The 15,169-nt window shown below is 38.6% G+C and overlaps 1 protein-coding gene across 2 annotated transcripts in view; it reads right to left on the reverse strand.

Moving 5' to 3' along the window:
• SEC23B (SEC23 homolog B, COPII component) overlaps positions 1 to 7,856 on the reverse strand; it is a 51,186-nt gene extending 43,330 nt beyond the window's left edge. Inside the window, exons 1-4 of one of the 2 annotated variants that reach the window (XM_090286000.1) lie at positions 7,762 to 7,856; positions 5,236 to 5,469; positions 3,823 to 3,880; positions 1,021 to 1,107 (exon numbers count right to left, since the gene is read on the reverse strand). In XM_090286000.1, the coding sequence (XP_090142126.1) occupies positions 1,021 to 1,107; positions 3,823 to 3,880; positions 5,236 to 5,456 (366 nt within the window). In that variant the 5' untranslated portion in view covers positions 5,457 to 5,469; positions 7,762 to 7,856. Of the gene's footprint in view, positions 1 to 1,020; positions 1,108 to 3,822; positions 3,881 to 5,235; positions 5,470 to 7,354 lie in introns of both variants that reach the window. The other variant, XM_090285999.1, reaches the window with a different exon arrangement.
• Between the last annotated feature and the right edge of the window lie 7,313 nt (positions 7,857 to 15,169).

The following is a 15,169-nucleotide window of genomic DNA, read 5'->3' on the forward strand; positions in this document are numbered from 1 at the left end:
AAAGCTTACTAAGTGCCAGACATTGTTTCAGGTCCTGGGGTACATCAGTGAACCAAAAGAACAAAGATTCCTGCCAGTCCCTAGGAGCTAACTTTCTAGAATGGAGAAGGTAAGGGGGATTGCAAATGCCAGGAGTGAAGGTAGGGGGCAGGTTCCAGTATTGAATGGTAGGCCAGGGCAGCCTCATTAAAAAAAAGTAATATTTGAGTAAAAACCTGGAGGAGAGAGAGGGAGGAATACGGAGAGCAGAAAGAGTCCACCTGAGGAAAAGCAAATGCAAAGACCACAGGCAGGACTGTTGTTGGCATGCTTGTTCCTGGCACCTCTGAGGCAAGTCAAGGTGGCCCATTTGGCTAAAGAAGGACACTAACAAAAACTGAGGTCAGAGTGGTAACACAAAGCTGGCTTTAAAAACTGTCTTGTGGCTCCTGATGAAAAAGGAGGCATTTTCAGTGTTGTTGGTTTCTAAACACAGAAGTAACACAATATGTTTTTAGAGTTCCTCTGACTGCCGAGTTAAGAGTATAAGTGGGCAAGGGTAAAACTAGGAAGAAAAATTAAGAGATTGCCTCTGTAATTCAAGACAGAGCTGGTAACTGCCCCAGGATAGGAGCAGTGGGGAGAAAAAAGTGCATAGATTCTTCATAAATTTTAATATAAAGCCAATGGTATTTCCTAATGATTAGATATGGGATGAAGGGGTGGGGGTAGGGGTAGGCAGGGGTGGGGGATCTGATGAATCTAAGGTTTTTAAGCTGAGCAAGTAGAAGATGGAGTACCATCAAGTGAAATAGAGAAGGCTGTGAAGGACAGGATTTGAATTTATTCAATGTTATCTTTTTTTACAGCCTTCTCCCATGGTCTGACAGAAAGTGCACACGCACCATAACCTAATGTTCAGGATCCTGCTGCCCTCACAGCTTTAACTCCCCCAGACATGTAAAGAAACACAGAAGACAAAGCATTTCTAGAGAGTCCCAATATTAACAATGTTTATTAAATGTGCGGCAAACAAGTTACCTGTATCACGTACTCAATTGTAGAAAACTGGGGCATCAGTTCAGCAGGCTGATTTACCTCAGATATACCTGTATAGGCTGGAGGAAACTACAAAGAAAATGATGCCATGTTTCATTAGGGCTGAAAATTTTGTGTGTTTTATCTTTTATTTTCCATTTATAAAATAATTATAATATATTAATTCTAAAAAGACAAAATGTTACTAAAATATAAAAATCATAAGTTAAAATCTATAATCATGCCTTCTATTTACATCATGTTCTAACTTGTTTTTTTTTAAGATTTAATTAATTTATTTTTAGAGAGAAGGGAAGGGAGGGAGAAAGAGAAACATCTCCTGATCAGTGACCAAACCTGCAACCCAGGCATGTGCCCTGACCAAGAATTTCACTTTGTGGAATGGCACCCAACCAAGTCACACTAGTCAGGGCTCATGTTATAACTTTTTAAAATGCAGCTTTAGATTACATTGTAACTCTACATGTTTAAAAAATGCACTATTAAAAACCATTTCTTAGGTGTTGTGCTGCAAATTAAGGGCAGAGATTTTGCTTGTTTCATCAAGTCTATGTAGAATAAAGCATGTATTTGGATTTATTATTTCAGCTACCAATAAAGTAATACATATTCACTGTAGAAAAAGTACAGGAAAACATAACAGAGAGAAAAAACCCTCACAATCCTATCACCTTGAGGCAGTCACTGTCAACATCTCAGCATTTTTCCTTTCAGATTTTTCCTATTAACGCACAGCTGAGGTTGTCCTATACATACAATTTTGCGACCGCTTTTTGTGCTTAATGTGCCACAGGCATTTTCCTTTGTTTTTAAAACTCCCTGCAAACATTTTACCTTATAGCTTAAAGGTTGAATTTTTCCCCCCAATTTTTTATTATTGTAAAATATGTACAAATATCATCTTAATCTTCTCAGTGTACAGTTTAGTGATCATAAATACTTTCCATAATGTTGTACAGTTGCCTGCACCTTCCATCTCCAGAACTCTTTTCATCTTGAAAAACTCAAGACTTGAAATCTATTCAACAGTAACTCCCATTATCCCCTCCTCCCAACCCCTGGCAACCAGTTCTACCTTCCACCTTTATAAATTTGACTACTCCAAGTGCTTCATCAAGGTGGAATCATAGAGTATTTGTCTTTTTGTAACTAGCTTACTTCATTTAGCATAATGTCCTTAAGGTTGATCCAAGTTGTAGCACGTCAGAATTTCCATTTTAGGGCTGAATATTCTGTTGTATGTATTATACCACATTTTATTTATCTATTCACCTGTTGATGGATATTTGGGTTGCTTTTATGTTTTAGCTATTGTGAATAATGCTGCAATGAACATGGCGTACAAGTATCTCTTCAAGACCTTGCTGGATCATTTGGTAAACATCACTAATAATTATGATGCTGAGCATCTCTTCATGTGCTCAATGGCCATCTGTTTATCTTCTTTGGAGAATATTCAAGTTCTTTACCCATTTTTTAATTAGGTTGATTTTTGTTGTTGTTGAGTATTAGGAGTTCTTTATATGTTCTGGATATTAATCCCTTATTAGATACATGACTTGCAAGTATTTTCACCCATTCTGTGGGTCTCATTTTTACTCCGTTGACACGGTCTTTTGACACCCTAGAATTTTCACAATGAATTATATTAAATACAGATCAAATCTGAATGTAGAGGTAGAAATGTTTTTAAGATTTGTATTATACTTATGAATCTCTCGTGAAGATAAATTGTGAATGGTATCTGCTTATAGTTTCCAAGCCTATAGTTAGTCATCAACTGTACATAATTATTTTCATCACTGGACTTACTGTTGCTGTATCGGAGAATGAGACGATTAATTGTAATTATGATCAAGCATATGAATAAATAAATGCATGTGCACTGTACATTATGTTTGGCACAAATTTTTTCACAGCTTTATTGAGGTACAGCTTATAGACCACAAAATCTACCTACTGTAAATGTACAATTCAATGACTTAATAAATGTACACAGTTGTGCAATGGATCACCACAAACCAGTTTTAGAACATTTTCATCATAGGCACATTCATTTTAAAAAGAAGTCACCCTTGTCATTTGTGAGCTCCTTCTAGTTTAATAGTTTAAAATTTTTTAAGCGAAAAGACGCTCAACACTGATACTTCAATCCTAAAAGTTAGAAAGATCAGAAAATGAAAATTCAGTAACGTATACTATCCAATTAGAATAAACTGAAGTCAAATAAAATATAAACAACATAGTATTTGTTTTCTTATGGTAACTCATTCACTGCCTACCCAGAACTTATAAGGGAATTCTATGTCCCCTCTACAGCATATGAGAAGAATCCAAATAATAAAACTGAGTCACTGTTCAACAGAAAAAGCACAAATGTTCAACATTCAATATCATGCTTAACTAGACCTATCATCTTCTTAAAAATTATTTATTGAGTTTAGAGAGAGAGGAAAGGGAAGAAAAGAAGAGAGGGAGGGAGGGAGAGAGGAAGAGGGAGAGAAGGGAGAGAGGAGAAAGGAGAGAGATAAATATCAATTTGTTGTTCCACTTATTTACGCATTCACTGGTTGATCCTCTTATGCACCCGGGCCAGGGATCAAACCCACAATCTTGGTATAGCAGGATGATGCTCTAACCAGCTGAGCTACACAACCAGGGCCTAGAGCTAACATCTTGCATTCAGCAGAAATTGCTGCCTTCCAAGGCACAAATTCAACCTCAAGTTTTTTCAGCGTACTATAACTAAAACATAGAAAATATTTCTGAAAATCATTCACATACCTGATTTCTTTGGAAACAGAAATTACAGGCCCAAAGTTTTGCCCGATAATCAACCTGACTGAAAAAAAAATGTTACAACTAGGTTACATTTTCACTTTTAAGGTAGAAACACTCAAATGTAAGCTTCAAGTTTAGTAAATCACACAGACATGTGTTTCTGTGTGGGTGTATGGATAAAGGTATATAAAACGTTCACTGCAGTTAAGAGTCCTGGCTATTAAGTACAAAAGTTTCCTTCAAACAACAGTAATGAGGAATTAGTAAATCCTTTTCCTCTTTTCCAGTTTTCTAGATATTTAATTTTTGTTTTAAATTAATTATAGGTTATTTCTTTTTGCCCTACTATCTTAACATAGTCTTTGTAATTTTTCTAACATCTTTATCATTCAGATATGTGAAACGTCTAAATTTCACACAAGGGAAAACTTCCCAGACTTCAACCACACTTAGCGCACTTGAAGAAAAGTTAAGCAGTCATGCTCTGAGTTTATATACTTCCAAAAATTGATTCAAGGTACTTTAGTTGCTTTTTTTCCCTGTCTCCATTTAAAAAATTAATAATCAGTCACTATCATTTTAAAAGACGGCAGCAATATCTAATATGTGGGCACATTAAGTAAAAGCAAGGAAATGAAGTAAATGTTCCCTTATATAAAAATTTTATCTTTTAAAGAGTATTTATGACACTGTTCACCTATTTAAAAATTCTTTCAAATAGTGTCTACGTTTAAGAGAAATATCATAGATTACTATCTCAGGGGCAAAAAAAATTACACTTAATAAAATCATTAAGAGTTAAAATTTCTTCTAGTACAGCATCATTATACGAGGTACATATGAGAAAACTATCTAAAGTTTTTGGATTTTTTTGGAAAAATGCTTTAAAAGGCACTGATAAAATCTACAGTTGACCCAATACAAACTGAAAATAGGCCAAAAAGAAGTGAATTGCAAAACCTTTCCCTCTACCTCCACCTCATTCCCATAAATTCTAATTTTATCTTAAGTATTAGGCCACGGAGGTTTTTTTTGTTTTTTTTTTTTTAAGATTTTATTTACTTACTTTTTAGAGAGAAAGGGAGGGAGAGAAAAAGAGAGGGAGAGAAACATTCATGTGCGATTGGTTGCCTCTCTCATGCTCCCAGCTGGGGTCCTGGCCTGCAACCCAGGCATGTACCCTGACTGGGAATCGAACCAGCAATCTTTCAGTTTATAGGATGGCGCCCAATTCACTGAGCCACACCAGCCATGGCTAGGCTAGGGAGATTTCTAAAAGCATTTATCAACTAAGAATCTCACCTTCTACTAATCACAAATTTGATGACTCCCCAAATTCAGTCACTTATATTAGAATCACAGTAATTTTATAATGTATTGAATTCATCATTTACTAGTTTTTAAAAGAATTCATACCAAAGTGGATTGAGAATGGCTTTGCAAGTTGGCCTACTGCAGAGCACAGGTTCATACTGTACAGGGGGCAGGTCTAGACGTTCTTTCAAAGGTGTCAAGAGACAAGCCAGAGGAACAACCATTCTTGTTGCCTCGAGACGGCTGGAAGGCCACACGTTCCAACTAAAACGCACACCATCTCGTTCTTCATTCTGTTGAATGAACTCCAGATATGTTGCCATAGTCTAAAAGAAACTGAAGATAAAGTTTTAATTGTATGTGAGATTTTCAACTTCAAAGATTAAAAAATGGTCCCCTAACACTCAGTCTGGAAGAACCTGTCACTGTAGCATAACAACATCTCCCTTCCCAATGACCCCTAAAAGCTGATTAACTTCATAGATACCACTGACCACTGTTCCTTTCTCAACTCTCCTCTAGAACTTAAAAAACAAATAAAACAGACAGGAGGCTTACAATCATTTGATCTAAGCAGAATTTAAACCTCCTCTTATCATCTCAGCCAAACTAATTTCAGCTCCTTGCCCAAGTTACTCATAAACCCTGTTTCAGCATCAAGCTACCTTCCTCTCTGATCTCCTTTGCTCCTTACTCTACTTAAGTAAACACTAAATTTTACATTCCAAGTGATCTTGTTTTTATGCCCTTTTCCCTCCTCACTTCGTTACCTATGGAGAAAAGAACTGGATACTGATGTGCAAATCCAATTCATAATGGGACAGCCACCAGTTCTGAGTGAATTTCTACTTGGGATCACCAAAATTACAAAGGGGAGTTTGCTATTATGCTAAGTGAGTTCCTCACCAATACTTCTCTCATCACCATGGCTGCTTATGCCCATGCCATAAGATTCTGGTAATAAAATAGTGATTCACACTAACCTTTTCAAACCCCGATAATACCAACTCCATTGAATGTCTTATAAATCCTGTTTACATCCTAAAATCTAGGCCAACACACACCTCAGCTACTAGGGTTGAAGGGAACAAGCACCTCAAGAAAAATGGCAGAAAAAAGCAAATTACAGAATCTATGATATTATTGACCTCTAGTGTTCATTTCATGCAGTGCTGAACAGTAACTGTCTCCATGTTATTATAAGTGCCATAATGTAAATGATGTGAACCACCATAATAATATTTTGTCTAGAAAAGCAAATGAATGAATTACTCTAAAGCACAGAACGCAGCCCACAAAGATTACAAATGTCTGCTCCACCTGAAACTCTAAGGAATGTATTTGTTATTTCTGACAAGAGCAGAAAACTGAAGCACTGTATACACAGGAGGCACTTCCGCAACTTCCTGGATGGCAACGGGAAGAAGTTCTATTACCACAGTTCTCAGCACCTACTTCAGCAGGCTTCATTAAATAACTGCTTGCCCTCTCAAAACAGTTCATTATTAAAAGGTGCTGGCTCCATCCAATATCCTCAAGTATCTACCTATTAAAACGTGCTCTGTTTCCCACTGTCCCTTCCCCTCACGCCTTCTTTTACAGCATGGATTCTAAACTCTGGGCACATAACTCACAAGGTACTTCAGAGGTTCAAATACTCCTTTGAAACTTACGCGAAATTTTATGCATTAGCGAATGTGCATTTTTCTAGCAAGATGGTTCTATGGCTTAAGCCAAAGTCTCGAAGGGGAAGGGTAACTGAAGAAATTAATAGATGAATGAATGAATAAACGAAAGGACTGGAAAGACCCACACACACAAAAAAAATCGGAACTACTCTTATCCTACCAAGGCATAATTTTTTGTAAAAAGAAGCCAAGTTTAATGAAAGATTAAATAAAGGGGAGGGGAGCCTGAAGACAAGGGTCCTAGTTTCAGCTCTGTCACGAAGCAGAAATCATTTCTCCTGAAACTCGACTTCCACAATTGAAAAAGGGGGGTTGGGTCCTTCCGCATCCCACCGTTCTGAGAGACTGAGTCAGAAGCCGGGCGGCAACAAGGCCTGGCGGAGAAAGCGTACTTCTTAGAAGATACCTGGGTTACCGAGTGCCGCGGTTCTTCTGCTCGCCGGAAAAGACTCATCCCGAGAGCAAACCACTCGCCGCCTACACACTCATTCCCGCGCCTCGAACCTCCAATCAGCACTGCGTTCCGCACTCACCTGGCCTCAGCAATGTGCCCCGACAACTGCAAGATCCCTGCGGTTCCGGCTCCCACGACAAAGTACAGCTCAGCTCTCAGTCGATTGGTCAATGGGCACGTCACACCACGCACCGCCCACGGGCCAATCAAAAAGCGCTTCCCCACGGACTAGCGGAAGCAAGACCCTCAGAGAAGCCGCACAGCCATTTTGGAAAAGAGCAAGACCGTCGTACTTTGTCTTGCATTAACATTAGTTCATAGGAGCATACATTTTGCTACGTTCATCTCTAAACGTTTCTACTTCAGAAAAGCCTGGCGCCTGCCAGACTGTTTCTTAGGCGCAGCCAAAACGCCTCAGGAGTTCACTCTGATCCAACAAGACGTCCGCTCGTCTCGGTGGGAAGTTCCTCTCATTTCTTTAGTTACCTGTACGGGAGAACGATGACTGCCCCTGGAAGAAGAAGCGCCGCTGCTCGGAGAAAACTGAAGCTGGCCGGAAAGAGACGTCTGCGCGCGAGAAGGGGCGGGGCGGGGCGGAGCGATGGTGTGGGCCGCGAACTCCTGGTGCACACCCAGTGTGGAGGCAGGTGTCTGGGTCTAGTTAGGGTTCACGGTCAATTTCTCAGGTTTGATTGTTTAATCCTTCACAAGGTTTCCTTTTCTCTCTCGCTCCGATGGCTGTGAAGAGACTGACGCTAGTGCACAGTCCCTTTCTGCGTTTCTATCCCTGTCATCCTATAAGGAGTTGAATATTTGAGAACTGTCGTTGTCAAGCTCATAACTAGGTAGAGCGCAACTTCACGGCCACAACTGTTAAACAACTTTTTATAAGTGGCAAAAAAATGAGATTTTTAAAAAAGTATATTTTATTATGTTGTTACAGTATTGCAACTTTTCCCTTTTGCTCCTGTCTACCCAGTACCCCCCTTCCCTCCGGCAATCCCATCCCCCTTAGTTCATGTCCATGGGTTGTGCATATAAGTTCTTTGGCTTCCCCCATTCCTATATTATTCATAACTTACCCCTATCTATTTTGTACCAACCAATTATGCTTCCCAATCCCTGCACCATTTCCCCATTTCTCCTCCTTCCCCCTCCCAGCTGATAACCCCCCAAATGATCCCCATACCTACGATTCGGTTCCTATTCTGGTTTGTTTAGTTGGATTTTGTTTGTATTTTTTATATTCAGTTGTTGATAGTTGTGAGTTTGTTGTCATTTTTAACGTTCATGGTTTTGATATTCTTTTTCTTCAGTAATTCCCTTTGACGTTTCATATAATTATAGTTTGGTGATGATGAGTTCCTTAAGCTTTACCTTGTCTGGGAAGCACTCTCTGCCCCTTTCATTATAAGTGATAGCTTTGCTAGATAGAGTAATCTTGGTTTAAGTCCTTTCTTTTCATCACCTTGAATACTTCTTGCCAGTCCCTTCTTGCCTACAGTTTCTTTTGAGAAATCAGCTGAAAATCTTATAGGCACCCCTCTGTAGGGAACTCTGCTTTTCTCTTGCTGCTTTTAAGATTCTCTCTTTATCCTTTCACATTTTAATTATTATGTGCCTTGGTGTGGTCCTTTTTGGGTCTAGCTTCTCTGGGACTCTGTGCTTCCTGGACTTGCATGTCTATTTCCTTCTCCAAATTTGGGGAGTTTTCCTTCATTATTTTCTCACATAAGTTTTCAATTTCTTGTTCTTCCTCTTCTCCTTCTGGCACCACTATGGTTTGGATGTTTGGACGTTTAAAGTTTTCCCAGAGGTTCCGAAGCCTCTTCTCATTATTTTCAATTCTTGTTTCCTCATTCTGTTTTGGTTGACTGTTTTTTTCTTCCTTTTGTTCCAAATCATTGATTTGAACCCCAGTTTTCTTCCCTTCATCATTGATTTTGTGTGGATTTTCCTTCGTTTCATTTAGCTTAGCTTTCACTTCTTCCCTTATGCCTTTGCCATACTTAAGGATATCTCTCAAATCTGAGCATCTTTATCACCAGTGTTTTGAGCTGTGTGTCTGTTAGGTTGGCTATCTCTTCGTCGCTTAGTTCTCCCGCTGGAACCTTGATCTGTTCCCTCTTTTGGGCCATACTTCTCTGTCTCCTCAACTTGACAGGCTCCTGTGTGTGTTTGCCTCTGTGTCTAAGGTAGAGCTGTCACACCTCTTACGTTGTAAGGGGCAGAACCTTAGGGATTCTTCATACAGGGCGACCAGTTTCACCATGTTGTGGTGCTGTATGTGGGGGAGGGGTCTGAGAGGGAACAATGCTGCTTGATCAGCACTTGCCCCTTTACCAGGTACTTCTCCTACTTTCGTATGGGACTGGCCGTTGTTCCCAGAGTGGGTCGGTCTGGGAATGTTCTAGGACCATGGGGGCTCTTGAAACAAGCGGACTATGCTGAGAGACCAGCAGTTTCTTCCTCCGCCCCAAACCCCACTGTTTGCACAGTCAGAAGCAAGGATGCTTGACTTTCCCCGGTGCTGGGACCATGAGCTGTTGGTCTGGTCAGGAGCTGGGAATGCTCCCCAGGTGTCCCTCCCGACTTTTTTAAAACATGTAACTGAACTTTCCACCAGCCTGGTGCTGCCGCCACCACTGCTGCTGCCACCACACCACGTCCTCTCTGCCCTAGCTCCGCCCCTCCTACCTATATGGATAAGTATTTCTTCTTTATATCTTTGTTGGACTTCCATGCAGCTCGATTTTCTGGAACTTCTGGTTGTCTCTTGTTTTTAGGTATGTAGTTGTATTCTTGCTTAAGTGTGGAGGGAGACGCAGTGTGTCTCTCTAGGCCTCGATCTTGGCCGGAAGTCTTGAGATGGTTTATTAATCTGACCCAGACATAAAGCCTCTCTGTAGGATATAAAAATAAGCAAAACTATGTAAACTTAAAATTATGTTTAGAATTTATTTAGGCATCCAAGAATTACGATTAATTAGCTCAATTTAGTATTAGTACAGAGATTTAAATTACATATCTCAGAAATTCGTTTAAGTTGATGTGCTATGAAATAATTACTGTTAATATAAAAAGTTTGTCAGGCCCTGGCTGGTGTGGCTCAGTTGGTTGGAGTGTTGTACCTTGACCAAAAGGTTGCTGGTTTGATTCCCCATCAGGACACATGCCAAGACTGCAGGTTGAATCCCTGGTCTGTGTGCATACAATCCCCCAATGTTTCTCTCTCTAAAAGCAATGAAAAAATGTCCTTGAGTGAGGATTTTAAAAAAATGTATATCAGAATATTCCGTTTTGTTGAATAAATTTACATTTTTCATGTTTCTAAAATATGTAAGAATAATGTTAGGTCATTTGATCATTACACTTGTATAAATTTAGAAAACTCAAAATAATTATTCTGTCAGTAAGGCATACATATTTGTATTATACTCTCCATTGAGAAAAGATATAGATATGTTTTTTTTAACCAAACATTAAAATATAATGTAGCAAATAATCTGCTTTGATTATTTGAACCTAGATTTTTTTCTGTACTAGAAATTTAAGGAGGATTTTTTTTAATTTAATACATTTAAAGTATTAGATGCTTAATTTCCTCATTTTCTGAGAGGTTTTAGGAATAGGTGATTTATGTAAGTGTGTATTTATCTCCATAAGCCAATCAGATAGAACTCCTTTAAGAATGTACTAACCCGATTTCATGTTCTTCAGAAACTTGATTCCCTGGTTCTGCCAGGTGAATCTATTTGGATATTGGTGAAACATTCAAAATTGTTAAAGAAAGTTTTATAAAAATAAAATTATGGCCCTCATATAAATGTAAGATAGAATGTATCAAAGATTCTACATAATTCATTCATTAATAAGAGAACTAGTATTGGTTCAAAGAAAATTTTGATTTAAAGAGACATTCTCTAGCATGCAAAATTCATCTTCATTACTGTGGATGGGAATCATCTACATTATTATCATTTGTATTATTATCTCCTGTAAGTTAATTTCTATCTCTACAGAGTTGTAAAATAGTTTAGTCAAAGTCACACATCTCTTATGATCAGATTACTCCAGAGGGTCCTTTAAAAATGCTCAGCATTGCATAGAAAGTTCTCTTTTGACTATTTCAAAATCTTCCATAATTTTTCTGAAATATGATTCATCATGTACAATCTACATTCTGTTTTTGGAATATACTTCTCTAACATCAGATTCATATATTCAACAATGTACTGGATATCTTTGGGTATTCTTGAGCATCTCAGTCTTGTTATGTCCTATACTGAAATCATATTTCCCCTTGCACGTAAACTAACTTATCTCTTGTACTTTCATTTGGAGATACAATTCTTCTCCCAGTTACTCTACCTGGAAACTAGAGTTATCCTTGGTCCCTCCTCTGACAGGCTTCAGGGCATACTATTCCAAAATATGACAGCTTGGCATATTAAGTATTTTAACCTGAAGGAATTTGAAAAATGATATATTCAAGGAAGTACTCTCTGACTTCCCCTCTCTCCCCTAAAGCAGGTCCTTAGACCTTCATGTTAAAAATTCCCTTTCTTTACCAGGAGTAAAGAAGTATTCTTCCTTCTGAAGATTAATCAGAATGAACAGGCCTTGCTAAATTTCGCCCAGTTTAGTACTTACACTGCTCATATCCTTTTGTCCTATCATATTTCCCCATGACTTTCCACACATCATTGAACTTAGCATAAAAACAATTAGGTATAACTGATTCTTTGGGTCTTCACTTCCTTATTAAGGCTCCCATGTCATGTAAAATTTATATTGAATAAATTTATATTTCCCCCTACATTTCTAACCCTCCCTACCCCTGAAACTAACAATGAATCACTTGGCTTTCTTGATCTGTTATTCTAAATATTTCTCAATTCCATCTATCTACTTAGTTCAGGCCCTCATCCTCTCCCCTCATCCTCTTTAACAGTCTGAGTCATGGCACCATAATGTTGGTGGCAAGAATGAAAACAGCACTAGGTGTTAGACCAATGGAGTCAAACCTGACCTCGTTTGAGCAACCTCAGTACTTGAGTTCTGGCTAAGAAAGAATTCAAGGTCAAGACTCAAACTACAAGCAAAAATTTATTTAGAAAGTCATAGAGGTAGAAGAATTGAACCCTAGATGAAGTGGGTTCAGGAAACAAATTACGAAGGCAAAAGAAGGGGGCCCTTGGAGCTTTAGAGAGAAAGACAATAGTAATGCTCCAGGGGGAAAGAAGATGGTGAGGAGAAAGGCACAGGCATACTCCAGGAAGGGAGAGCACCCCTTCATCCTCTCATTGGGTTACTGCCACAGCCTACCCAATGGTCTCTCTGCCCATATTTTGCCAAACCCAGATCTGACATTGGCTGCCAGATGTTTCACAAACACATATCTGAGTTTTAACATTCTCTTCCTTAAATCTCTACATGGTTTTCCCATAACTCAAAGAATAGAGTTCCCTTATTGTTGTGCTTGAGAGCCTTCATGATCTACATACTTCATTCCTACAGCACTGAACAGATTGTATTTCCCAGCCCACCTGTGCTGGGTCTTGCCTCTGTTCCCTTTTGAACACCCTTCTCTCTGCTAAGAACAACCACTTCACCTCCCTTCCTTTCCCAATTAACTCCCTTGTGTCCTTCAAGACTCCGAAGAAGCTTTCCTTTTTATTTCCTTTTCTTCTCAAGATGGTTAAAAAAATAATATGTGAAAAAAATGGAAAAGTCAAAGTGGGAGAATGCTTGGAAAGTGACTTTGAACAGTTAGTACAAATTGCCTACAGCAGAGATCCTGACCTGAAAAGAAAAGTTCAGGCAGAGGAAGATTTTTATCAAATGGAGGGCCTCAGAGGAGGGTGGCTGAATTCATTAGAAAAATAAAACTTCTATGGCAAGTTATTGTGAACAACTCTTTCAATATTAACAAATGATGTCCCAAATATAAGTTGTGCATTTTAAGATTTTAAAAAATTTAGAAAAGTGTTTTAAAATCAAGCTATTCACTCATAATGGCAAGCTCAGAAAATGCTTGTAAAAGAGATAAAAATTAGAAAAGATGGATTTATAACTAATTATATAACCTCTGCAGTCATTATTGACATAAACAACCTGAGAAAGGTGGGAGTTGAGGCCATTGCCTTAATTTTCTCCTTCTCAAAGGAAGAGCTAACAACCCTATGAGTGAGAAGCAAGAAAAACCTTTAACTTTAAGGAGGGCTAGATTCTTTTCCAGCCTACAGTTCCTGTGAAGATCCTATCATTGTTTCTTGAACTAAAAACTACTAAACAGCCCTAGCTGGTGTGGCTCAGTGAATAGAGCACTGACCTATGAACCAAAGGTTGCTGGTTTGATCCCTGGTCAGGGCACATGCTTGGGTTGCGGGCCAGGTCCACTGTTGTGGTGTGTGAGAGACAACTAATCGGTGTATCTTGCTCATTGATGTTTTTCTCCTCTTTCTCTCTCCCTTCCCCTCTATCTAAAAAATAAATAAATAAAATCTTTAAAAACCACTAAACAAACAACCACTTAGCTACTGAAATGCCTCTCTTTGTTTTATTTTTCAGTTTTAAACAGCTTTATTGGATTAAAAATGACATTCAATAAGCTCTACAAACTTAAAGATTTTATTTATTTGTTTTTAGAGGGCAAGAGAGGGAGAAAGAAAGAGAGAGAAACAATGATGTATGGTTGTTTCTCACACACCCCCAACCAGGGACCTGAACCACAACCAGGCATATGCTCTTGACTGGGAATCGAACTGGCAACCCTTTGGTTCTCAGGCTGGCACTCAATCCACTGAGCCATACTAGCCAGGGCAGATCTACAAATTCATGGAACACAATTTGTCAAGTTTTGACACTCACCACCACGATCGAGAGGATGAAGATGTATATCACCCCATAATGTCTTCTTGTGCCCCTTGTATTTTTTTAGAGTTTTAAATAAATGGAATCATATGGTATGCAATCTTATTTTGTTTGGCATTTTTCACTCAGCAATAATCCTTTTGAGATTCACCCATGGTGTTGTGTATATCAGTAGTTCATTCTTTCTTATGTGAATAAGTTTATTTAAAGTTAAATAACATTGACCTTTTCAAGAAAATCTAGAGTCTGAGGTCCAAGAGGAAAAATTATGTCTTGCTCTTCCTAAAGAATATGTTGGTGGGGCAGTGTATCATTGATCACCTACGTGCTCCTGTTCAAAAATAAACTGCTGAAGAGTGTCTCAATGTCAGATGCTGACACATAAGTGATGTACACAGTAAGTCCATGGGAGGAGCAAGGAATAAACAGTATTTTGCTCCTCATTCCCATTTTTAATACAAACTTCGCCCACCTCAACTCAATAAGGTTTGAATATATAAGATAAGAACAGTTCCTAAAATTTCAGGACTGCCACATTATATAGGTAAATCATTTCATTGGTATCTAGTTTCTCCGGTCTCCGAATCAGTTTAAGTATTAATATTATTCACGAGCTCTTCTACACCAATGGTGAAATCCTTTAAAGGACGCGTTTAAAGTATTAAAAAATAACAACCAAGGCTGATATAGACTATTATACTAAGAACTATTTTGAATTCAAAAGGAAAAATGATATGGATTCCAGGAATCCTCAGCTAATAAATAGGCTGTGTTCTGCATGTTTGGAACTAAAAGCACACTTTGCTGTGGAAATATCAATAACGGGGTGGGGGGTTGGGGGGACGGGTACGAATGTAAGCGCTAGTAAGAGGCAAGTGAAAGATGATTTACATTTGATGTAAACACTCAAGGTTTCATTTTGACTGTCCTGCGCAGTAAGGAATGCCACAGGGAATTAACTGTCCTATGGCGCCCTAGAACTGCAATTCCCAGAATGCCGCAGTGCAGGCTTCTCATC

Source organism: Furipterus horrens, unplaced genomic scaffold (assembly GCF_987537825.1).
Source record: "Furipterus horrens unplaced genomic scaffold, mFurHor1.1.pri manual_scaffold_8, whole genome shotgun sequence".
Taxonomy (NCBI): Eukaryota; Metazoa; Chordata; class Mammalia; order Chiroptera; family Furipteridae; genus Furipterus; species Furipterus horrens.